The sequence below is a fragment of the Salvelinus fontinalis genome, chromosome 18, assembly GCF_029448725.1.
Source record: "Salvelinus fontinalis isolate EN_2023a chromosome 18, ASM2944872v1, whole genome shotgun sequence".
NCBI classification, from domain to species: Eukaryota; Metazoa; Chordata; class Actinopteri; order Salmoniformes; family Salmonidae; genus Salvelinus; species Salvelinus fontinalis.
The window spans coordinates 59,392,734-59,419,668 of NC_074682.1; the positions used below are offsets into that span (position 1 = coordinate 59,392,734).

At 44.8% G+C, this 26,935-nt stretch overlaps 2 protein-coding genes across 2 annotated transcripts in view; one reads left to right on the plus strand and one right to left on the minus strand.

Moving 5' to 3' along the window:
• atrip (ATR interacting protein) overlaps positions 1-17,658 on the minus strand; it is a 40,653-nt gene extending 22,995 nt beyond the window's left edge. The window contains exons 1-4 of the mRNA XM_055869936.1: positions 17,006-17,658; positions 9,607-9,683; positions 9,255-9,425; positions 7,894-8,012 (exon numbers count right to left, since the gene is read on the minus strand). Coding sequence (XP_055725911.1) covers positions 7,894-8,012; positions 9,255-9,425; positions 9,607-9,683; positions 17,006-17,297 — 659 coding nt within the window. The 5' untranslated portion in view covers positions 17,298-17,658. The remainder of the gene's footprint in view (positions 1-7,893; positions 8,013-9,254; positions 9,426-9,606; positions 9,684-17,005) is intronic.
• A 480-nt stretch (positions 17,659-18,138) lies between these two features.
• si:dkey-42i9.4 (uncharacterized protein LOC492503 homolog) lies at positions 18,139-19,738 on the plus strand. Its single transcript, XM_055869941.1, has 3 exons — positions 18,139-18,329; positions 18,504-18,640; positions 19,075-19,738. Exons 2-3 carry the CDS (start codon positions 18,523-18,525, stop codon positions 19,494-19,496), a joined length of 540 nt encoding a protein of 179 aa, XP_055725916.1. The 5' UTR covers positions 18,139-18,329; positions 18,504-18,522; the 3' UTR covers positions 19,497-19,738.
• Positions 19,739-26,935: the final 7,197 nt, after the last annotated feature.

The following is a 26,935-nucleotide window of genomic DNA, read 5'->3' on the forward strand; positions in this document are numbered from 1 at the left end:
TATATTAGACCCAGCCTGACCTCTTATACACTATATTAGACCCAGCCTGACCTCTTATACACTATATTAGACCCAGCCTGACCTCTTATACACTATATTAGACCCAGCCTGACCTCTTATACACTATATTAGACCCAGCCTTTGGAACTTTGGTTTTCTTAGATATGGCTACTATATTGTGATCAATACATTCTATTGATTTGGATAGTGCTTTAATAAAGCACATTTCTGCAGCGTTAGGAAAGATGTGATCAATACATGTTGATGATTTCATTCCTGTACTGTTTGTAACAACCCTGGTAGGTTGACTGATAACTCCTGTGCTGTTTGTAACGACCCTGGTAGGTTGACTGATAACTCCTGTGCTGTTTGTAACGACCCTGGTAGGTTGACTGATAACTCCTGTGCTGTTTGTAACGACCCTGGTAGGTTGACTGATAACTCCTGTGCTGTTTGTAACAACCCTGGTAGGTTGACTGATAACTCCTGTGCTGTTTGTAACGACCCTGGTAGGTTGACTGATAACTCCTGTGCTGTTTGTAACGACCCTGGTAGGTTGACTGATAACTCCTGTGCTGTTTGTAACGACCCTGGTAGGTTGACTGATAACTCCTGTACTGTTTGTAACGACCCTGGTAGGTTGACTGATAACTCCTGTGCTGTTTGTAACGACCCTGGTAGGTTGACTGATAACTCCTGTGCTGTTTCTATCTACCCTAGTAGGTTGACTGATAACTCCTGTGCTGTTTCTATCTACCCTAGTAGGTTGACTGATAACTCCTGTACTGTTTGTAACAACCCTGGTAGGTTGACTGATAACTCCTGTGCTGTTTGTAACGACCCTGGTAGGTTGACTGATAACTCCTGTACTGTTTGTAACGACCCTGGTAGGTTGACTGATAACTCCTGTACTGTTTGTAACGACCCTGGTAGGTTGACTGATAACTCCTGTACTGTTTGTAACGACCCTGGTAGGTTGACTGATAACTCCTGTACTGTTTGTAACGACCCTGGTAGGTTGACTGATAACTCCTGTACTGTTTGTAACGACCCTGGTAGGTTGACTGATAACTCCTGTGCTGTTTGTAACGACCCTGGTAGGTTGACTGATAACTCCTGTGCTGTTTCTATCTACCCTGGTAGGTTGACTGATAACTCCTGTGCTGTTTGTAACGACCCTGGTAGGTTGACTGATAACTCCTGTACTGTTTGTAACGACCCTGGTAGGTTGACTGATAACTCCTGTACTGTTTGTAACGACCCTGGTAGGTTGACTGATAACTCCTGTACTGTTTGTAACGACCCTGGTAGGTTGACTGATAACTCCTGTACTGTTTGTAACGACCCTGGTAGGTTGACTGATAACTCCTGTGCTGTTTGTAACGACCCTGGTAGGTTGACTGATAACTCCTGTGCTGTTTGTAACAACCCTGGTAGGTTGACTGATAACTCCTGTACTGTTTGTAACGACCCTGGTAGGTTGACTGATAACTCCTGTACTGTTTGTAACGACCCTGGTAGGTTGACTGATAACTCCTGTACTGTTTGTAACGACCCTGGTAGGTTGACTGATAACTCCTGTGCTGTTTGTAACGACCCTGGTAGGTTGACTGATAACTCCTGTGCTGTTTCTATCTACCCTAGTAGGTTGACTGATAACTCCTGTACTGTTTGTAACGACCCTGGTAGGTTGACTGATAACTCCTGTGCTGTTTCTATCTACCCTGGTAGGTTGACTGATAACTCCTGTACTGTTTGTAACGACCCTGGTAGGTTGACTGATAACTCCTGTGCTGTTTGTAACTACCCTGGTAGGTTGACTGATAACTCCTGTGCTGTTTGTAACGACCCTGGTAGGTTGACTGATAACTCCTGTACTGTTTGTAACGACCCTGGTAGGTTGACTGATAACTCCTGTACTGTTTGTAACGACCCTGGTAGGTTGACTGATAACTCCTGTGCTGTTTGTAACGACCCTGGTAGGTTGACTGATAACTCCTGTGCTGTTTGTAACGACCCTGGTAGGTTGACTGATAACTCCTGTGCTGTTTGTAACGACCCTGGTAGGTTGACTGATAACTCCTGTGCTGTTTGTAACGACCCTGGTAGGTTGACTGATAACTCCTGTACTGTTTGTAACGACCCTGGTAGGTTGACTGATAACTCCTGTGCTGTTTGTAACTACCCTGGTAGGTTGACTGATAACCTGAACCAGGTTGCAGGCACTGGTTACAGATTGAAGCTTTTTGTTGAGTGGGCAGCTTGATGAAAGCCAGTCAATATTTAAATCAAGCAGAAAATATACCTCTGTTAATATCACATATATTATCAAGCATTTCACACTGTTATCCAGATACTGACTGTTAGCACTTGGTGGTCTATAGCAGCTTCCCACCAGAATGGGCTTTAGGTGAGGCAGATGAACCTGTAGCCATATTACTTCAACAGTATTTAACATGAGATCCTCTCTAAGCTTTACAGGAATGTGGTTCTGAATATAAACAGAAACACCTCCACCATTGGCATTTCTGTCTTTTTGGTAGATGTTATAAGCATGTTATAACCATGTATTGCTGCCACTGTATCATCAAAGGTATTATCTGAGTTTCAGAGACAGTCAGAATATAAATGTCATCTGTTACAAGTAAATTATTGACTTCATGAACCTTGTTTCTTATTAAGCTACATATGTTTACGTGGGCTGTTTTTAACACTTTTCTGGGATGCTTGATTGTTTTCATTGCTTTACTGGGAAGCGTATCAGAAGTAGACATGCTCAGGTTGTTTATGTTAATGCCTCAGTGATAACAGGCTGAGTTGGACACAGTGGACTTCCTCCTAGGACACACCGCCTCAGTGATAACAGTGGACTTCCTCCTAGGACACACCGCCTCAGTGATAACAGGCTGAGCTGCACACAGCGGACTTCCTCCTAGGACACACCGCCTCAGTGATAACAGGCTGAGCTGCACACAGTGGACTTCCTCCTAGGACACACTGCCTCAGTGATAACAGGCTGAGTTGGACTTCCTCCTAGGACACACCGCCTCAGTGATAACAGGGTGAGTTGCACACAGTGGACTTCCTCCTAGGACACACTGCCTCAGTGATAACAGGGTGAGTTGCACACAGTGGACTTCCTCCTAGGGCACACCGCCTCAGTGATAACAGGGTGAGTTGCACACAGTTGGACTTCCTCCTAGGACACACTGCCTCAGTGATAACAGGGTGAGCTGCACACAGTGGACTTCCTCCTAGGACACACTGCCTCAGTGATAACAGGCTGAGTTGCACACAGTGGACTTCCTCCTAGGACACACCGCCTCAGTGATAACAGGCTGAGTTGGACTTCCTCCTAGGACACACTGCCTCAGTGATAACAGGCTGAGCTGCACACAGTGGACTTCCTCCTAGGACACACCGCCTCAGTGATAACAGGCTGAGTTGCACACAGTGGACTTCCTCCTAGGACACACCGCCTCAGTGATAACATGCTGAGTTGCACACAGTGGACTTCCTCCTAGGACACACTGCCTCAGTGATAACAGGCTGAGTTGCACACAGTGGACTTCCTCCTAGGGCACACCGCCTCAGTGATAACAGGCTGAGCTGCACACAGTGGACTTCCTCCTAGGACACACCGCCTCAGTGATAACAGGCTGAGCTGCACACAGTGGACTTCCTCCTAGGACACACTGCCTCAGTGATAACAGGCTGAGTTGCACACAGTGGACTTCCTCCTAGGACACACTGCCTCAGTGATAACAGGCTGAGCTGCACACAGTGGACTTCCTCCTAGGACACACTGCCTCAGTGATAACAGGCTGAGTTGCACACAGTGGACTTCCTCCTAGGACACACTGCCTCAGTGATAACAGGCTGAGTTGCACACAGTGGACTTCCTCCTAGGGCACACCGCCTCAGTGATAACAGTGGACTTCCTCCTAGGACACACTGCCTCAGTGATAACAGTGGACTTCCTCCTAGGACACACTGCCTCAGTGATAACAGGCTGAGCTGCACACAGTGGACTTCCTCCTAGGACACACTGCCTCAGTGATAACAGTGGACTTCCTCCTAGGACACACTGCCTCAGTGATAACAGTGGACTTCCTCCTAGGACACACTGCCTCAGTGATAACAGTGGACTTCCTCCTAGGACACACTGCCTCAGTGATAACAGTGGACTTCCTCCTAGGACACACTGCCTCAGTGATAACAGGCTGAGCTGCACACAGTGGACTTCCTCCTAGGACACACTGCCTCAGTGATAACAGTGGACTTCCTCCTAGGACACACTGCCTCAGTGATAACAGTGGACTTCCTCCTAGGACACACTGCCTCAGTGATAACAGTGGACTTCCTCCTAGGACACACTGCCTCAGTGATAACAGGCTGAGCTGCACACAGTGGACTTCCTCCTAGGACACACTGCCTCAGTGATAACAGGCTGAGCTGTCACAGTGGACTTCCTCCTAGGGCACACCGCCTCAGTGATAACAGGCTGAGCTGTCACAGTGGACTTCCTCCTAGGGCACACCGCCTCAGTGATAACAGTGGACTTCCTCCTAGGACACACTGCCTCAGTGATAACAGGCTGAGCTGCACACAGTGGACTTCCTCCTAGGACACACCGCCTCAGTGATAACAGGCTGAGCTGCACACAGTGGACTTCCTCCTAGGACACACCGCCTCAGTGATAACAGGCTGAGCTGCACACAGTGGACTTCCTCCTAGGACACACCGCCTCAGTGATAACAGGCTGAGCTGCACACAGTGGACTTCCTCCTAGGACACACCACCTCAGTGATAACAGGGTGAGCTGCACACAGTGGACTTCCTCCTAGGACACACCACCTCAGTGATAACAGGGTGAGCTGCACACAGTGGACTTCCTCCTAGGACACACCGCCTCAGTGATAACAGGCTGAGCTACACACAGTGGACTTCCTCCTAGGACACACCACCTCAGTGATAACAGGGTGAGCTGCACACAGTGGACTTCCTCCTAGGGCACACTGCCTCAGTGATAACAGTGGACTTCCTCCTAGGACACACCGCCTCAGTGATAACAGTGGACTTCCTCCTAGGACACACCGCCTCAGTGATAACAGGCTGAGCTGCACACAGTGGACTTCCTCCTAGGACACACTGCCTCAGTGATAACAGGCTGAGCTGCACACAGTGGACTTCCTCCTAGGACACACTGCCTCAGTGATAACAGGGTGAGCTGCACAGAGTGGACTTCCTCCTAGGGCACACCGTCTCAGTGATAACAGTGGACTTCCTCCTAGGACACACCGCCTCAGTGATAACAGTGGACTTCCTCCTAGGGCACACCGCCTCAGTGATAACAGGCTGAGCTGCACACAGTGGACTTCCTCCTAGGGCACACCACCTCAGTGATAACAGGCTGAGCTGCACACAGTGGACTTCCTCCTAGGACACACCGCCTCAGTGATAACAGTGGACTTCCTCCTAGGACACACTGCCTCAGTGATAACAGGCTGAGCTGCACACAGTGGACTTCCTCCTAGGACACACCGCCTCAGTGATAACAGTGGACTTCCTCCTAGGACACACTGCCTCAGTGTTAACAGTGGACTTCCTCCTAGGACACACCGCCTCAGTGATAACAGTGGACTTCCTCCTAGGACACACTGCCTCAGTGCTGACAGGGGACTTCCTCCTAGGACACACCGCCTCAGTGATACCAGTATAACTCTGGTTCATAGGCACATGATTACTGCAGACAATAGCTGTGGGATCAGCAGAGGCATTCAGGGCAGTTAGAGGGACATAAATTAGGTTACTTACATTGTGTCTTCCAACGCCCCCTGGGATAAAGTACATTTGCTGAAGCATTATCATGACTCAGTGAGACAATGGTAGGGATTAACTGAGCTGGACTTGGGTCATTGATACGTCAATGTCCCGTGTGGCTCAGTTGGTAGAGCATGGCGCTTGCAACGCCAGGGTTGTGGGTTCAATTCCCACGGGGGGACCAGGGTTCAATTCCCACGGGGGGACCAGGATGAATATGTATGAACTTTCCAATTTGTAAGTCGCTCTGGATAAGAGCGTCTGCTAAATGACTTAAATGTAAATGTAAAATGTCTCAACACAGCCTTATAATGCTGTGAAAGGATCCAGGAAACCCCAAAAATGTAAATAAACAGAATAGAGCTAAGCACATGAAAAATCCTAAAGGAAAATCTGGTTCAGTCTTCTTTCCACCAGACACTGGGAGATGAAGTCACCTTTTCAACAGGACAATAACCTAAAACACAAGGCCTCATCTACACTGGAGTCGCTTACCAAGACGACATTGAATGTTCCTGAGCGGTCTAGTTACAGTTTTGACTTAAAATAATCGTCTAGAAAATCTATGGCAAGACCTGAAAATGTCAGTCTAGCAACTATCAACAAGCAACTTGACAGAGCTGTGTGCAAGAATAATGTGCAAATATGGTTAAATCCTGCAATCTATCCATTTCCAGCAATAGAAAGCAAAATATTGCCTTAAATAATAACAAATAAAGTAAAATGGCACAGCCAGTCTACAAGGTGACGCAGTACCTCTCTTACATTCTTTTGTTGATAACCCCGATCCACGTTTGTAAAGTAATAACATAACAAAATAAAGACAATAGCTAACCCTCCCAGGTTGGAAAAGGTCTAACGTCTGCCTGAAAATCATTGGTCTGCATACATTTCCTGTGTGCTCTCTGGTCCTATCATCTCGTTACATATCATAAACAGAAAGACTGGCAGACTGAAGAGCAGTTAACCTGTTTCTGGTGACAGGTGTGTGTGTGGGTACCTGTTTCTGGTGACAGGTGTGTGGTTGGGTACCTGTTTCTGGTGACAGGTGTGTGTTTGGGTACCTGTTTCTGGTGACAGGTGTGTGGTTGGGTACCTGTTTCTGGTGACAGGTGTGTGTTTGGGTACCTGTTTCTGGTGACAGGTGTGTGTGTTTGGGTACCTGTTTCTGGTGACAGGTGTGTGTGTTTGCGTACCTGTTTCTGGTGACAGGTGTGTGTGTTTGGGTACCTGTTTCTGGTGACAGGTGTGTGGTTGGGTACCTGTTTCTGGTGACAGGTGTGTGTTTGGGTACCTGTTTCTGGTGACAGGTGTGTGTTTGGGTACCTGTTTCTGGTGACAGGTGTGTGTTTGGGTACCTGTTTCTGGTGACAGGTGTGTGTGTTTGGGTACCTGTTTCTGGTGACAGGTGTGTGTGTTTGGGTACCTGTTTCTGGTGACAGGTGTGTGTTTGGGTACCTGTTTCTGGTGACAGGTGTGTGTTTGGGTACCTGTTTCTGGTGACAGGTGTGTGTTTGGGTACCTGTTTCTGGTGACAGGTGTGTGTTTGGGTACCTGTTTCTTGTGACAGGTGTGTGTTTGGGTACCTGTTTCTGGTGACAGGTGTGTGTTTGGGTACCTGTTTCTGGTGACAGGTGTGTGTTTGGGTACCTGTTTCTGATGACAGGTGTGTGTTTGGGTACCTGTTTCTGGTGACAGGTGTGTGTTTGGGTACCTGTTTCTGATGACAGGTGTGTGTTTGGGTACCTGTTTCTGGTGACAGGTGTGTGTTTGGGTACCTGTTTCTGGTGACAGGTGTGTGTTTGGGTACCTGTTCCTGGTGACAGGTGTGTGTTTGGGTACCTGTTTCTGATGACAGGTGTGTGTGTTTGGGTACCTGTTTCTGGTGACAGGTGTGTGTTTGGGTACCTGTTTCTGGTGACAGGTGTGTGTTTGGGTACCTGTTTCTGGTGACAGGTGTGTGTTTGCGTACCTGTTTCTGATGACAGGTGTGTATGTTTGGGTACCTGTTTCTGGTGACAGGTGTGTGTTTGGGTACCTGTTTCTGGTGACAGGTGTGTGTTTGGGTACCTGTTTCTGGTGACAGGTGAAGCCACTGCTTTCCTTCCTCTCTCTGTGTTCTGTAGTTTAGTCTTCATCTCATTCATCTCAGCCTCTTTGAAGTGCAGCTCAGACAGCAGGGACTGCACCTGCGGACACATTACAAGGAAACAGATGGACTTTATTGTCCAATTGTACACGGATGTCCAACGGAAACTTGTATGCTGCTTTTTTTTTTTTTTTTACAACCCCTCCGTAAGACACGAATACAGAGGTTGGATAGGTTGGAGCGTTAAAATACAGACAGACAAACCAATGGGTTAGATCGTCATCAGAAAACCCATTTGGGGTGCATACAATATCAGCCAGAATGGATGAGAACGGTTTCATGTAAACCATAAAGCAGTGTCTCATCACCTTGTGTCAGACATGTAAATAACCATTCAAGTAAAGGATGAGATACTCCTCCACTGTAACGGGGGTCAGTGTGATGCTAACAGTTTAGCTTCCTCCACTGCAACGGGGGTCAGTGTGATGCTAACAGTTTAGCTTCCTCCACTATAACGGTGGTCAGTGTGCTGCTAACAGTTTAGCTTCCTCCACTATAACGGTGGTCAGTGTGTTGCTAACAGTTTAGCGTCCTCCACTGTAACGAGGGACAGTGTGATGCTAACAGTTTAGCGTCCTCCACTGTAACGGGGGTCAGTGTGATGCTAGGGGTTTAGCATCCTCCACTGTAACGGGGGTCAGTGTGCTGCTAACAGTTTAGCTTCCTCCACTGTAACGGGGGTCAGTGTGCTGCTAACAGTTTAGCTTCCTCCACTGTAACGGGGGGTCAGTGTGTTGCTAACAGTTTAGCTTCCTCCACTGTAACGGGGGTCAGTGTGATGCTAACAGTTTAGCGTCCTCCACTGTAACGGGGGTCAGTGTGATGCTAACAGTTTAGCGTCCTCCACTGTCCGACTCGAACCTCTGCTCGCAAACACATGTGACCGTCCTCCTTGACAACGTACCAACGGGTTGAGCCACCGAAAAGGTACCTCTTGGACGGCTTCATACGCAACATTTCAAGCTAACTGTGGAGTGAGCTTAGGGTACGTTCTTAACTACATCACATACGGTTTGGATCGGCATAGCGTTGCAAAGTTCTTGTAACTATGCAAAAAAAGGACCAGGTTTTCCAGAAATCCAGGCTGGAGGATTCTGGATATATATGCTTATTCCCTCCTGATACCTGAAAAATTACAACCAGGATTTCTGGGAATTTTGGGAAAATTACTGGAATTTTGCAACACTCGTTCGGACTCGGCAGGGTAGTGTGTAAAAGGTAGTTTCGTAACACATTGGGGTTTGATAGTCGTACAGTATCAAAAACAGACTTGGACGTCTACCTTCTTGGAGAGCTCCTTCTCCTTCTCGCTCTGAGCGTCTCTCTTCTCCTTCTCCAGGAGGAGCTGAGCCTGTCTTTGCGCCTCCTTCTCCTGCTGGGCGACCCTGAGGGAGTCACGCAGCACTCTGATCTCTCCGTTCTTCATCAGGATCTCCTCCTCTACCTCCTTTAGCTGGAGAACACAACCACATCACACTGTCATATTCCACACTGTATTATTTGGTTTATGACTAGCCAAACATGATATTGAGCATGAGCTGCTGAGATTTCTTAAAAGTAAACTAGCAATGTGAATATATGTCACGAGACTTTCCAGGATTTGAGTTTCACACCTCAGCATATCAGTTTACTACCTTTTTCTGGAGGTCCGCTTGTTGGGCTTCCAGTTGCTTTAAATGCTCCCCGTCGGTCTTCGACTGATGTCTGTTCCCTGCAAAAACAAAAGGACAAAATATATTCTGGTCAGGAATGGAACAACAAGAGGACAATATATATTCTGTCAGGAATGGAACAACAAGAGGACAAAATATATTCTGGTCAGGAATGGAAGAACAAGAGGACAATATATATTCTGTCAGGAATAGAAAAACAAGTGTAAAATATTTATTTATTTTTTACTATTTTCTACATCGTAGAATAATAGTGAAGACATCAAAACTATGAAATACGGAAGGTCTGATTTCACTATTATTAAAACAAGACCCAGATAGCAAATATAAATACCCAGTCTATCTAAAAAACTGGAGGCCTCTTACACTTCAGTGTTGTGATGCAAAAATACTAGCGAAATGCATAGACCTCAGAATTAAAAAGGGTTTAACCAGGTATTGTTCATCCTGATCAGACAGGTTTTTTTTACATGGACAATACATTGGAGATAATATACGACAACTACTAGAAATAATAGAACACCATGAAACATATAAGAAGCCAGGAATGGTGTTTATAGCGGATTTTGAAAAGGCATGAGATAAAGTAAGACTGGATTTTATTTATAAATGCCAGGATTTTTTCAATTTTGGTGATTCTCTTATAAAATGGGTAAAAATAATGTATAGCAACCCCCGGTTTAAAATAGTAAATAACGGCTACTTCTCAGAGAGTTGTGAATTGTCAAGAGGAGTTAAACAAGGGTGTCCGCTGTCACCATACCTATTCGTTATGGCCACTGAAATGCTAGCTATTAAAATCAGATCCAATAACAGAGGTTAAGACATCCAAGGCTTAAAAACAAATATTACAACAAATATTATGGCTGAACTCAAATGTGCTGGTTGATAAAATACCTGTATTTACAGGAAAAATATTTGAAAAGGGTATTTTGTTCTTAAATTATATTGTAAATTAGAATGGTAGTTATGTCCTTCATGGAGTTATCAGAATTGTATGAGAAGGTCTGCTCAATCCAAGAGTACAACCAATTGATTACAGCATTACCCCAAAAATGGAGGAGGCAGGTGGCAGCGGGAGGAGGTAGGGAACTGGTCGGCCTGCCCAATATAAAGGACCAAAACTGGCAGAGGAATAAAAATAGCATAAATAGGAAAGTATCAGAGTTTCACTTGAGGACCAGGATGTTGACAACTGTGCCATACAGATTGTAAAATAGTTGGGAAGAGATTTTTGATGTACCGATTCCATGGTACAGGGTGTATGAGTTGATATATAAAACAACGCAAGATTCAAGACTTCGTGCTTTTCAGCTAAAATTATTAGATAGAATTCTTGCCACCATCAGAATGTTGAATATTTGGGGCATCAAATCATCAAAGCTCTGCAGATTTTGTTGTGAGGATACAGAATCAATAGACCATTTATTATGGTATTGCCCTCAGGTAGACTATTTCTGGTCTCAGGTTCAGGAGTGGCTGAAAATGCATAGCATTGATCTAAAATTTACCCTAGAACTAGTACTGTTAGGAGATCTGGAGAGACCAGGTCAGTCAATTACTAATATTCTTAGTAAAAGTATTTATCTTCAACTCGCAATCTGTGGATTCTATTCGATTAGATAGATTCAAATTGTATGTTAAACATCACAGCATAGTTGAAAGATATATGTTGCGTAGAAATCCGAAGAGGGTGGCCAGCAGAGATAGATGGGATGGGCCGAGGGTGTCCAGCAGAGATAGATGGGATGGGCCGAGGGTGTCCAGCAGAGATAGATGGGATGGCCTGAGGGAAGCTGAGGGTGGCCAGCAGAGATAGGTGGGATGGGCTGAGGGAAGCTGAGGGTGGCCAGCAGAGATAGATGGGATGGGCTGAGGGAAGCTGAGGGTGGCCAGCAGAGATAGATGGGATGGGCCGAGGGTGTCCAGCAGAGATAGATGGGATGGCCTGAGGGAAGCTGAGGGTGGCCAGCAGAGATAGGTGGGATGGCCTGAGGGAAGCTGAGGGTTGGGATGTGGAATTGGAGACAAGTGGGAGTGGAGTTGCAGATAGAATGATGGTCAAAGAAAAAAGTCAAAAATAAAGTCTAAATAAAACATACTTTTGATGAAGTTTGAATGACATTGAGGGGCAGTGTTTTTACCACTAATGCTGGTTTGCCTGAGGCTGATGCCGTGCAGGTGTTTGTACACATGCATATACACACACACACACACACACACACACTCGGAAGTACTCTCATGTAATAGTCCCAGACACTCAAATATATACACTTTAGCATTGCTGTTATGATTTTAGTTGTCCGTTGTTTTTTGGGGGTAATTTTTGCATTGTGGTTTGCGGTTTTTCTTATGTGTTTATTTTTCTCTTTAGTTAATTTTCTTTGTTCTTGGTGTATGGAGAGGGGGGGGGGATTCTTGGGGAATGGAATTAATTGTATTTAAAAATATTTATTTATTTATTTTCTTCTTGGGGGGAATATGGGAGTGGTCTTGGATGGTTGAGGGACAGCTATTGGGGAACTGTGGGGGGGGGGGGATCTTGGAGGGTTCGGGTTCACGTTTTTTGGCCTGGTGGGAGATCTGTCAACGTGCCCTTGAACAGGGCACTGACCCTGGATGCTTCTGTGTGTCGCTCTGAATGGGAGTCTGTTGGATGACTGGTGTGGTGTAGTTGTTGAGCGGCTTCACTGCAAGTATATTGTATGTTTCGGATATTCAATAAAAAAATAAAAGAGCCTAGTATACTTTTTTTTAAAGAATGTCTTCGGTGAAGTAATTGGTATTACCGAAAATACAAAAAAACTTTGGCAGCCATGCCATTCTAAAGAGGTTTATTCTACCTGCAAGATTTATGGGAAGATTATTCAATTTAATTAGATCTGTTTTTATATTGTTGAGTAATGGAATAAGATTATATATATTTTTTAATAAACTATGAAATAACATATATGGAATCATGTAGTAATCAAAAAAACATTTATTTTAGATTGTTCAAAGTAGCCACCCTTTGCCTTGATGACAGCTTAAAACACTCTTGGCTTTCTCTCAACCAGCTTAACCTGGAATGCATTTCCAACAGTCTTGAAGGAGTTCCCACATATGCTGAGCACTTGTTGGCTGCTTTTCGTTGCGGTCCGACTCATCCCAAACCATCTCAATTTGGTTGAGGTTGGGTGATTGTGGAGGCCAGGTCATCTGATGCAGCACTCCATCACTCTCCTTCTTGGTCAAATAGCCCTTACACTGCCTGGAGGTGTGTTAGGTCATAGTCCCACTAAGCTCCAACAAGATGGGATGGCGTATCGCTGCAGAATGTTGTGGAAGCCATGCTGCTAAAGTGTGCATTGAATTCTAAATAAATCACAGACAGTGTCACCAGCAAAGCACCCCCACACCATCACACCTCCTCCTCCATGCTTTACGGTGGGAAATACACATGCGGAAATCATCCGTTCACTCACACTGTGTTTCACAAAGACACGGCGGTTGGAACCAAAAATCTCCAATTTGGACTCTGTCAGACCATAGGACAAATTTCCACCGGACTAATGTCCATTGCTCGTGTTTCTTGGCCTAAACAAGTCTCTTCTTCTTATTGGTGTCCTTCAGTAGGGGTTTCTTCGCAGCAATTCAACCATGAAGGCCTGATTCACACAGTCTCCTCTGAACAGCTATCTTCTGTATACCCCCCTACCTTGTCACAACACAACTGATTGGCTCAAACACAATAAGAAGGAAAGAAATTCGACAAGCTAACTTTTAAAAAGGCACACCTAGGGTTGCAAAGGGTCGGAAAACTTTCCGTAAATTTTCCATGGGAAGTTAAGCCTGGGAACTTTGCTTAAATTCATTACAAAGGTTTGCTTATAACAGTGAACCTTTTTTGTGGGATACACATTAGGCAATTCTAGGTCTTGTGGCATATTTTGGTTAAACTGTCCCCAATTCAATAGAATTGAAACCCTCTGCATGCACAGTGCACTCTTCCATCACATGTACAGCTGATTCTCAAGATCTTGCACACTAATGAGATGCTATTGAGCCCACACTACTACACTGTCTGAGCCAAGGACTAGATGCTTTCTGGTAAGTTTTGATTACAATACTGGGTGGGGTGAAAATATTTTATATGACTGCATGATTTGTTGTTAACTAGTAAATAGTAGCCTACAGCAAAGCGTGTTTAAATCATTTCGAACTTGTTGACAATTCCTGAATGTTCGTTTTTGCTATCATGTGGGTTTTAGCTTTCTTGAGCCTGCTGACTGAGGAGTGTTAATTCACCTGTTTCCATACATGTTTCTTTTTAAAACATTTATCTTACAAAGTAGTTGTTTTATCTAACTGCTTAACTATTTATCTGTACATGGAATTGTATTTGTTTTTACTCATTTTTTCTAAACTTTACAGGAAAATGCCACAGGCACTATCTGATGTGTGGAGACATTTCACTGCAGCTAAGGCAGAAGCAAAAGCTGTGTACATTTGCAAATACTGTGCCAAATCATGTGAAGAATGCAACAAAGACGCAGAATCATCTGGCCAAGTGCATAAAGTTCCCTCAGCGCTCACAACAAGCAAACTCTGACAAAAGTCCCTCTACTTCAATTTGAGGGGGAAATGATGAATCAGACACCTTATCGATAGCAACAGCTCATGGTCCTCCTGGAATCAGAAGTTGTTTTAACTCAATGGAGTAACGTAGTCAGAGAAATGCTGATGAATGTCTTGCTCGAGCTGTGTATGCAACTGGTTCACCTCTGATGCTCACAGGCGCGCAATGTGTGTTGGAAGAGATTTCTGAATGTTCTTCTCCCAGCATACACCCCTCCAACCAGACATGCTTCATCTACTCATTTGCTGGATGCAGAGTTCAACAGAGTTCAAGTGAAGGTCAAGCAAATCATAGAGAAAGCAGACTGTATTGCAATCATCTCTGATGGGTGGTTAAATGATCGCGGGCAAGGAATAATTAACTATATCATCTCCACCCCTCAACCAGTATTCTACAAGAGCACAGACACAAGGGACAACAGACACACCGATCTCTACATTGCAGATGAGCTGAAGGCAGTCATCAATGAACTTGGACCACAGAAGGTATTTGCACTGGTGACAGACAATGCTGTGAACATGAAGGCTGCTTGGTCTATAGTGGAGGAGTTCTACCCTCACATCACACCCATTGGCTGTGGTGCTCATGCATTGAATCTGCTCCTCAAGGACAACATGGCATTGAAAACAATGGATACACTCTACAAGAGAGCCAAGGAAATGGTTAGGTATGTGAAGGGTCATCATGTTATAGCAGCAATCTACCTCACCAAGCAAAGTGAGAAGAATAAGAGCACCACATTGAAGCTGCCCAGCAACACCCGTTGGGGTGGTGTTGTCATCATGTTTTACAGTCTCCTGGAGGGGATGGAGTCTCTCCAAGAAATGGCCATATCACAGTCTGCCGATATGGACAGCCCCATCAAGAGGATCCTCCTGGATGAAGTGTTTTGGGAGAGTGGTAAGCAGCCTGAAACCTATAGCAGTAGCCATTGCACGGACTGAGGGAGACAATGTCATCCTGTCTGATGTTCAGACTCTGGTTGCAGACGTAAGAGAAGAAATCCGTACTGCCCTGCCCACTTCACTGTCGCTCCAAGCAGAGGAAACTGCAGTTCTGAAATACATCAGAAAGCGTGAAGACTTCTGCCTGAAGCCCATACACGCCGTAGCGTACATATTGGACCCCAAGTATGCTGGCAAGAGCATCCTGTCTGGTGCAGATATCAACAAGGCCTATCACTACCGTGTCTCGTCCCCTTGGCCTGGATGAGGGCAAGGATCTTGGCAGTCTGGCGAAGTACACTTCCAAGCAAGGGCTTTGGGATGGAGATGCAATATGGCAGTCGTGCTAACGTATCTCATCAGCCACCTGGTGGAAGGGACTTTGTGGATCTGAGGCGCCTTCCCGTTGCCTCCATCATTGTCCAAATCCCACCAACATCAGCTGCCTCTGAGCGCAACTGGTCTTTGTTTGGGAACACACACACCAAAGCACGCAACAGGCTGACCAATACAAGGGTTGAAAAATTGGTGGCCAGCCGGGCAAATGTTAAGCTTTTTGAGCCTGACAACGAGCCATCCTCAACAAGGTTGGAAAGTGACAGTGAAGATGAGGCCTCAGAGTCTGATGTTCAAGACGTGGACATTGAGTAGGTTCAGGGAGAAGACATGGAAGCCTGAGAGGAAGACGTCCAAAGCTTTAGTTTCTGTCTCCCAATGTTGAAAACATTTTTGGGAGATGAGATGGATCATTGGGGATCATTCAAAAATCCCTTTCTTTTGTTGTTCAGTGAAATCATCCCATGTTTAGAGTCAAATCAGGTAATAAAAGTTCAATTCGTAACTAAATTGTTTTAAACATTTCTATTGGAAGGATTTAATCATTTGCAATTCTGTCTACTTATGATAAGGTAAAAGGTTTATGTTTCTGTCTCCATATGGTAAATAATTCCAATGCAAAAAACATGACATTAACATTTTATTAATATTAATTAGCATAAATTTACATTATTTCCCATATAGTCCCGGTAATTCCCACATAAAGTTTCTACCTTTGAATATTCCCCAAAATGTGCAACCCTAGGCACATCATGAAGCTGGTTGAGAGAATGCCAAGAGTGTGCAAAGCTGTCATCAAGGCAAAGGGTGGCTATTTTAAATGTCTCAAATATAAAATATATTTTGATTTGTTTAACACTATTTCGGTTACTACATGATTCCATGATGTGTTATTTCATAGTTTTGATGTCTTCACTATTATTCTACAACGTAGAAAATGTAAAAAATTAAGAAAAAGCCTTGAATGTGTAGGTGCTCTAAAACTTTTGACCGGTAGTGTGTATTCTGTCAGGAATGGAAGAACTAGAGGCCAATATATATTCTGTGAGGAATGGAAGAACAAGAGGCCAATATATATTCTGTGAGGAATGGAAGAACAAGAGGCCAATATATATTCTGTGAGGAATGGAAGAACAAGAGGCCAATATATATTCTGTGAGGAATGGAAGAACAAGAGGCCAATATATATTCTGTGAGGAATGGAAGAACAAGAGGCCAATATATATTCTGTGAGGAATGGAAGAACTAGAGGCCAATATATATTCTGTGAGGAATGGAAGAACAACAGGCCAATATACATTCTGTGAGGAATGGAAGAACAAGAGGCCAATATATATTCTGTGAGGAATGGAAGAACAAGAGGCCAATATATATTCTGTGAGGAATGGAAGAACAAGAGGACAATATATATTGTGTCAGGAATAGTTAAGTGCTACAGACAGTACATTTATTTCATAAGTCTTACCGAAAGTGTCTTTACATGGAAACTCAGGGATCTCTCTGTCTCTCATGGAGTTACTCCTAGCCAGACCAGAGGGTTGCTGTCTGCTTCCCGAATACGGCTTCCTCGACTCCCCTGGTCGAGGACCAATGGAGCTTGGCCCTGGTCCTGCTAGATCCCCGTTGACGGCCTGAGATGCTATAATATCAATCTCTTCCAGATCATCCTGGGTGAAGTCATCGTCACCTCCGAAGGGGTCGTTACATGGAGCAGCAGGGCTCAGCACCTTGAGGCGCTTGCGGGGTGGGTACGCCATGTTACCAGGCCAGGGGTCCAGGGATGCGGCTGGGCTGGAATACCTGGAATACCTACTTTAGAATTACTAGAAAACGTGTAGCTTGGATAGCCAAGTAGCAACTTTTTAGCTAGTTAGCGAACTTTGGCAAGCTAACTAGCGCCAGTCAATGTGGGTCAGGGAACTCAACCTGAACATCTCTGGTATGGCTGTTTAAAGCAAGCGTCTGGCTAGTTATTTGTCTCACAATTCAAAAGGCATTCCTAAAAAAAAGTTATCAAAAAATAACTGCAGGCTAGCTCAGTTTGCAAGCTATTAAACCATGGTTCAAATGTTTTACAGAATGAGTTAATCACAACACTGCTTATACACGACCTCAACTTAAACAGCAATCCTATTGGTCTAGAAAGCGCTACGTGATAAAAACTGTATGGATAGCCAAAAGGGACAAAAATAACAACGCCGAGTTTTGCCATTTCTCTCTTTTTCTCTCGCTCTTATCCTTCTCTCTCAGACAGACACGAATCTGCACACCAAAAAAATGGACAGAGACTTTTAAAAAATTGATTCCCAAGAGATTGTTTACGCAACATTTAATCTCAGTGAATGAATTAAAATCGATGACACATTGTGTCAGTAGTACATATCAGATCATAAAAGAAAGACATTGCAATACTTCGCCCAAAATTTGAATATGGATGAATAATATTTGCGGTGATATCATTACGGCATTATTCTGTGTAACATTAGGGAACAAAGTTCAATACATTCTCTCCGCTTAAAACCAAACGAGAGAGTAAAATCTTTATGACGTCACAGGCGATGTGTGACAGGATTGGTTGCCTGGGGTTTTGTGGTACTCCAGAATGTTTACCAGCTGAGCAGAAAAAGAAGCAGGGTAGTGAGCGCCAAAGACTGCACTGAAATACGTTTTTTCTACCCCCCCACCCACCCACACGTAATCTACATTTTCTACCCTTTTCAAAATCTCCCAGTCATATTTGCAAGGAGAAGAAGGGATCCAGTAACTTTTTTTTCCTGATTGTAGACCAGGTTTGTTTCGTTTTTTTATCTCGTAGTTTATGTTAATAATTTCAACAAAGAGAGATGGTGTCGGTCGTTATAACATTGTTATTACATAGGTTGTTATTTTCGTTGCAATCTTGGTATAAATGTAGTTTTATAGGTTGGTTGTGAACTAATGTTCTCCGTTTGTTTACTCTATAGTTGATGAGACGGATATAAAATGAAAACTGAGGTATCCACAGCAGCGAATTTCATCTCCAGATTACTGAAAACAACTGGACTGCTATCCGAGGAGCAACTTCAGCATTTCAGCCATTCCCTCGAAAAATCTCTGGGAGGTAAAATTAATGGGGAATATGACTGTTCATGCATAGGGTAGCCTATAAAAATCGCCAGACAAGTATGCATTCCATCACACGGTCAGTAACATTTTCTTTTTTTTTAAGCAGATCAAGTAGAAGTTTAGGGCTACAGGCTATGAATGAACATTAGGCTGTCAATTTAGCTAGCTACCTGTAGGACAGACAACATAGACACCAGGATAGGCCATAATAATCATTGTGTGTGTATTGTTTTGTAATTTCTGCTGATATTCTTGCTATTCAAATCTTCAATGATGATTGATGTCAGAGTAGCAGAAGTGTCTCTCTCACATGCCGCACAATAACAAAACATGAAGGACAGAGAGCAAAAATGGCTGTTTTGACCGCACCAATCCTTTTCTATATCACACGGCAATTCTGACATGACTTTGTTATTTCTTTTTTTGCAGAGCACTACAAGCACCACTGGTTCCCTAACGCTCCCTGCCGAGGCTCAGCTTACAGATGCATCAGAATCAACGAGAACCACAAGATGGACCCGGTCATCGGTGAAGCCGCCGGCACCATCGGACTGACCAGAGAACAGCTCTTCACCCTTCTGCCCAGTGAGCTTACCATGTGGGTGGACCCATACGAGGTGTCATACCGGATAGGAGAGGACGGCTCCATCTGCGTTCTTTATGAATCTGAGCCATCATCATCATCATCATCATCATCATCATCAACACAGCCTGAAACAGCCTCTAACCAGAGCCAAGGGGACAGCAACAACAGAGCCAGTTCAGGCAACTGCAAAGGTGAACTGAGAGTGGGGATGGGAAGGTCCAAAAAGCCCAAGTCCTTCACCATGATAAGGATTTCCAGCAGCTAAATGTTTACCTGCCCCATCCACCTGGACACTTGGACATAGGTCAGACACACATATTAGAATAATTGTTAATTTCTTTCTTTTTTTAATATTAAAATATGTTTAGTACTCTGAATATCAACTTGTTCACCTTTATGGATACTACATAGGGTCTATTTTGAGATTATTGACAGAAGATTAATTTTAATGTATGTTCTTGATGTTGCTAATTTATATACAGTATATTAAAACACACTGCATTTGAATGGAATGTCATAAGGCTAATGATTTCATCAAAACATATGATTTGATTATGTCTGCATCCCAAATGAGGGTTGGGGAGGCACAGAAAGCAATATTTCAAAATATATTGCACAACCATAAAGATGCAAAAAACATTGTTTTATACATTGGTAAGACAGGACACAGTAAATGCCTTATGTCATTGGTTCCCAACCAGGGGTACTAGGACCATCCAGGGGGTACTTGAGAAGACTCATCAGACCATAGTTACTGGTAAAATGTACAAGAGGGGGTACATCAGGGGTACTCCGGGCAGAGCAACATTCAGTTGGTGGAACCGTAACAGCCAACTTCAGTTGGTGGAACCGTAACAGGGAACCGTAACAGCCAACTTCAGTTGGTGGAACCGTAACAGCCAACTTCAGTTGGTGGAACCGTAACGGAACCGTAACAGGGAACCGTAACAGCCAACTTCAGTTGGTGGAACCGTAACAGCCAACTTCAGTTGGTGGAACCGTAACAGGGAACCGTAACAGCCAACTTCAGTTGGTGGAACCGTAACAGCCAACTTCAGTTGGTGGAACCGTAACGGAACCGTAACAGGGAACCGTAACAGCCAACTTCAGTTGGTGGAACCGTAACAGCCAACTTCAGTTGGTGGAACCGTAACAGGGAACCGTAACAGCCAACTTCAGTTGGTGGAACCGTAACAGCCAACTTCAGTTGGTGGAACCGTAACGGAACCGTAACAGGGAACCGTAACAGCCAACTTCAGTTGGTGGAACCGTAACAGCCAACTTCAGTTGGTGGAACCGTAACAGCCAACTTCAGTTGGTGGAACCGTAACAGGGAACCGTAACAGGGAACCGTAACAGGGAACTTCAGTTGGTGGAACCGTAACAGGGAACTTCAGTTGGTGGAACCGTAACAGGGAACTTCAGTTGGTGGAACCGTAATCGAAAAAGGTTGAGTCCTACTGCCTCATGTTACGATATTTTACATATGTTGAACTATTAAGTGAGGTAAAACATCTAAAAGGTTGTTTTGAAATATATTTTAATAAAGTTATAAAAACTGTTATTCCACAGCCTAACTTAAGAATTAGAATAAGTAAATAAAGTAAATCACTATAAAGTTAAATCTAAATAACACACAGCCATGGGATCTCCATGGACAAACATTTTGCAGTAGAATGGCCTTACTGAAGAACAGTGACTTTCAACGTGGCACTGTCATAGGATGCTACCTTTCCAACATGTCAGTTCATCACATTTCTGCCCTGCTAGAGCTGGCTCGGTCAACTCTAAGTGCTGTTATTGTGAAATGGAAACGTCTATGAGCAACAATGGCTCAGCCGCAAAGTGGTAGGCTAAACACAAGCTCACAGAACGGGACTGCCGAGTGCTGAAGCACGAAGAGGGTAAAAATGATCTGTCCTCGGTTGCAACACTCCCTACCGAGGTCCAAACTGCCTCCGGAAGCAACGTCAGCACAATAACTGTTCGTCGCGAGCTTCAAGAAATGGGTTTCCATGACCGAGCACCAGCCTAAGATCACCAAGTGTCGGCTGGAGGGGTATAAAGCTCGCCACCATTGGTCTCTGGAGCAGTGGAAACACATTCTCTGGAGTGATGAATCACGCTTCACCATCTGGCAGTCCGACAGACAAATCTGGGTTTGGCGGATGCCAGGAGAACGCTACCTGCCCAAATGCATAGTGACAACTGTAAAGTTTTGTGGAGGAATTTTGTCTGGGGCTGTTTTTCCTGGTTCGTGCTAGGCCAGTGAAGGGAAATCTTAGCGCTACAGCATACAATGACATTCTAGACGATTCTGTGCTTCTGTCACAAACCGGCTCATAGCCTATAACAAAAAGTGAGACAGAGATCAAGTAATAAATATATTTATTAACTAAAGTAAACGATATACACTTGACAATGGTGTGTGTAGTCAGCAGTGTAAGTGAGTGGTTGCGTGCATAGATGGTGATAATGAGGTGTGTTGAGAGGTGCCAAAACAAACAAGACACAAAATGCCACAACCAAAAACAGTGTGTTTGCGTGGAGAGTCTCCTCATGGGGGAAGGTGTATTTATCCCCAGGACACACCCCCACGCCTAGGTGTGTCCCATTGCTGACGACACTCCCGGCTCCGCCCACTGACATCCTATTAAGGAAAACAAGAGCAAAAAGTAAGAATTCGTCAGACAGATTGGGAGGATCGTCACTAGAGGTCGACCGATTATGATTTTTCAACGCCTATACCAATTATTGGAGGACCAAAAAAGCCGATACCGATTAATCGGACGATTTTTATTTTTTATCTGTAATAATGACAATTACAACAATACTGAATGAACACTCATTTTAACTTAATATAATACATAAATAAAATCAATTTAGCCTCAAATAAATAATGAAACATGTTCAATTTGGTTTAAATAATGCAAAAACAAAGTGTTGGAGAAGAAAGTAAAAGTGCAATATGTGCCATGTCAGAAAGCTAACGTTTAAGTTCCTTGTTCAGAACATGAGAATATATGAAAGCTGGTGGTTCCTTTTAACATGAGTCTTCAATATTCCCAGGTAAGAAGATTTAGGTTGTAGTTATTATAGGAATTATTCATATTATATAATTAAATCGGCCATTCCGATTAATCGGTCGACCTCTAGTCGTCCCCCCCCCCCCCCCAAAACCGGGGACCACCAAGGACCCCGGAACACCACACCAACTATTGCCCTTGTTAACGCTACCCCACTGCCCCAGCCAACCTCTTCCTCCCCCAGCCCTCAGCAACCTTTAAGAGAAAAGACAAAAAACAAGGAAATCAGGTAACAGACAACAGGAGTGACAACATAAACAGTGGCCAGTCACGTGGGCGACACGCACACCCTCGGGGGAACACACGTATGAGAAAAGGCGTGTCCACCGATCAATAGGACCAGACACGTTTAGGGAAACAGGGCGCACGAGAGAGAGAGAGCGTCCAGCAACGACATTCAGGCCCCCTGATGTGCCTGCAAAAACAAACACCATCTCATTATCCTCTGGTTAGGACACATCAAAGACCTCAAGAAGGTAAGAGGGTTATGGTCGGTGTAGACAACAATCAGTACTACACCCGAAGTGTTGTACCATATGAGTGCCTGCGCTTCTTTTCCCCAAGTTCAACTGATAATAGTTCAACTTCTTGGAGAAGAAACTAACAGGCGTCTCAACACCGGAGACACCTGCCCCCACGTGACTCGCATCCACCTGCCCCCACGTGACTCACATCCACCTGCCCCCACGTGACTCCCATCCACCTGCCCCCAGGTGTTTCCAGGGAGATAGGTGTTTCCAGCTTACCGATCACTGTACCTGTACACAGCCAATCTGTAAATAGCACACCCAACTACCTCATCCCCATATTGTTACTTATCCTCGTGCTCTTTTACACCCCAGTATCTCTACTTTCACATCATCATCTGCACATCTATCACTCCAGTGTTAATGCTAAATTGTAATTATTTCACCTCTATGGACTATTTATTGCCTTACCTCTACATTTGTACACACTGTACATAGGATTTTTGTAGTGTGTTATTGACTGTACGTTTGTCTATGTGTAACTCGGTATTGTTTTTGTCGCACTGCTTCGCAGTTGTAAATGAGAACTTGTTCTCCACTGGCCTACCTGGTTAAATAAATGTGAAATAAATAAAAAATAAACCGCTTTCAGAAAATCTGCCAGAGGAGCGACTACGGTAGAGAAGTTCCTACAGAAACTACGGTAATAACCAATCATTCCCAAGAAACGCATCAGTTCCTTTTTTAGTAGTTGGCGGTGTTATGCTGGTGAATGAGGACCCAAAAGCGACGTAATAGAAACAGAGTCTTTATTCCAGTCTTAAACAAACAATGATTCTCCTGGATATTATCAAAGGTAAATCCAAAACAGGAAACTGAAATCCTCTCGTCAGTAGAGAGGAACGACTGGAGACGCGACCACAGACTGCAGGTCGCTTCAGGAAGGCACAGACCGTAGCTGACATAGACACCTGCTCACACGCAGCATCTGAAGAAGGCAAAAACACGACAGGGCGGAACAAGGACACAGAACAGCAAACATCAAACAAGAATCCGACAAGGACAGAAGCGGAAAACAGAGGGAGAAATAGGGACTCTAATCAGAGGGCAAAATAGGGGACAGGTGTGAAAGAGTAAATGAGGTCGTTAGGAGAATGAGAAACAGCTGGGAGCAGGAACGGACCGATAGAGAGAGAGAGCGGGAGAGGGAGAGAGGGAGGAGGAGAGAGAGGGATAGAAAGAGGGAAAGAACCTAATAAGACCAGCAGAGGGAAGCACAGGGACAAGACATGATGATCAAAGACAAAACATGACAGGCGGTGGAAAAGCATCAAATAGCTACCACTTTAGCCCGAACAGGATGCACTTCACCCTGCCCATCCATCTTACCAAGGTACGCAACGGTCGCCTGAGCAAACCTCACACTTAGCCAGATTGATAGTGAGGCAACCTGCAGCCGGGCGTTCAAACAAGGCTTCAATACGAGACAGATGCTCCTCCCAAGTATCTGCATAAACCACTACATCGTCCAGATAAACAGCGCACCCAACCAGACCGGAGACGATCACCCAACCAGACCGGAGACGATCACCCAACCAGACTGGAGACGATCACCCAACCAGACCGGAGACGATCATCCAACCAGACCGGAGACGATCACCCAACCAGACCGGAGACGATTACCCAACCAGACGACCGGAGACGATCACCCAACCAGACCGGAGACGATCACCCAACCAGACCGGAGACGATCACCCAACCAGACCGGAGACGATCGTGTTCATAAGGCGATGAAAAGTGGCAGGTGCATTACACATGCCGAAACTCATAACCGAATACAAGTACTGACCAGAGGGTGTAATATAGCCAGAGATTTCACGTGCCCTACTCTTCAGTGGCACCTGCCAATAGCCCTTTAACAGGTCAAACTTTACGAGACCCCCACTTGTCACGACCCGGCTAACAAACTTAGCTGCTCAGACCTGATCAACGCAGTCCTCCATCCGACTAATCTGGCTTAGTGACACTGTTTACTTTACGGTAGTCCAGTACAAAATCTGTTTGTCCCATCCGGTTTACTGACCAAGATACAGGGAGACGCCCAGCTGGAGAAGAAAAGGCTTTGCAATATCACTCTCCAGCATATACCTGATCTCAGCATCCAGACAACGCAGTTTCTCTGAAGAAACTCTATAGACCCGCGGACGGACGGGATCAACATTCCCAACGTCAATATTCTATTAAGTTTGTAGGTGTGTCAGAAAGCAAAACTGGAAAACTCAGAATCAGACCAAACAACTCATCTCTCCTATCAGCAGGTAGATGAGCGAGAAGGGCTATACATCCAGTTTCTCTGAATTTTTCAATCTACCCTGTAGTACGCAATATTCTGGACCAGGGGTCTCCTCCTTACTATGCACGGACCTAGCATGACAAGAAGAACCCAGCAATGTAACAGTACCGGCCAAAAGAACAGGTTTACCATCCTCTTTGGGCCCCAAAGGTAACGTGGATAATAGGATTTTGGCATATTTTACATGGGACAGTTGGTGCGCTTTCCTCCGTTCCGGAGTGGCAACTAGATAGTTTTGCTCCGTGCACAACCGTATAAGGACCTTGAAACTTGGCTTGAAAAGGTGATCCAACAATTTGCAGCCGAGCAAGAACCTGGTCACCTGGACTAAAGCGATGAGGCTCAGCTCGGCGATCAAATATTATTTTCAACCTCCCCTGGGAAGATGAAAGCTTCTCTTTAGCCATCTCACCAGCGACGTACAGGCGTCGCCAGAAATCACACACAGAAGATAACAGGGACTGAGGTGGCTTGGGAGACTTCCAGACATCCTGGAGCACCGCTAGAAGCCCACGCACACTATGTCCGAACACTACGTCATTTGGACTGAAACCTGTGCTCTCCTGTGAAACCTCGCTGGTGGCTAACAGTAAACACGGCAACTCACACTCCTAATCCTGATCCATCGCCGTACAATAAGCTCTCAACAAAGACTTAATTGTTTGATGGAAACGCTCCAACGCTCCTTGACTCTACGCGTGATAGGCGCTAGACAAATCGTGTTTAATATGGAGCTGTTGGAGAATCTGACCAAACAGATTAGTGGTGAAATCAGAACCTTGGTCACTCTGAATAACCTTAAGGGATTCCAAACAGCCAGATAAAAGCTTTGACACAGTTTAGCACAGACTTAGTCGTAATAGACCGGAGAGGATAGGCAGCAGGAAACCTAGTGTTCTGACACATCACAGTGAACAGGTAACTACTACCATTCTTAGAGCGAGGCAGAGGGCCAACACAGTCAATAATCAGATACTCAAAACGTTGGCTGAGTACGGGACTAGGAAACAGCGGTACTGGCTTAATAACGTGATTAGGTTTACCCTGTTAATTGACAGTTGTGACAGGTTGATGAACGCACAAACATCCGTCTTTAACTGAGGCCAAAATAAATGTTTCAATATGCGACTGTAGGTTCTCTTCACGCCCAGATGTCCAGCAACATCGTTGTGGGAAGTTTGTAACGCCAACTCACAAAACGTAACTGGTACCACAACCTGACTAATAGCCTCCCCCTACAAAACAACTACTACGAGGCACCCGCTTCCTTTTCAGGACATACATCCTGGAGAAAATAGCCATGGGCGACATCTTCCAACTGTTGCACAGGCACAATTTGGTCACGCAACTCTTCTAACGTGGGGTCAACCCGTAACGGATCACAGGAAAAGTAGTGACAGATTTCTTTGTAACATCGTGTAACATGTGAAGATAACTCTTGCGCTAACTCAACATGAGTCTGTTTATCAGCCCTTTTTAAAGATCTAAATCGTTGGCGGTAAGCCTCAGGAACCAATTTATAAATCTATAACACAGCCATTTTAACCTTATCATAGCTGACATTGAGCTGAATATGCTTCCTGCGCATTCAGTCAACACACTGCAACATTAAAGTGCAACGTCAGAATCAGGCCAACTCCTAGCGTCAGCAAACACGCTCAAACAACGAAAAGAATGTCTCAGGGTCCTTCTCATTCAATTTTGTCAACAGCCATCCAATGTGTCCGGGGCACGACCGAGAGGAGCGACCCCTAGGCAAATCAGAGTCACCTTCCCAGAGCAACCCCACCCAAGAGCA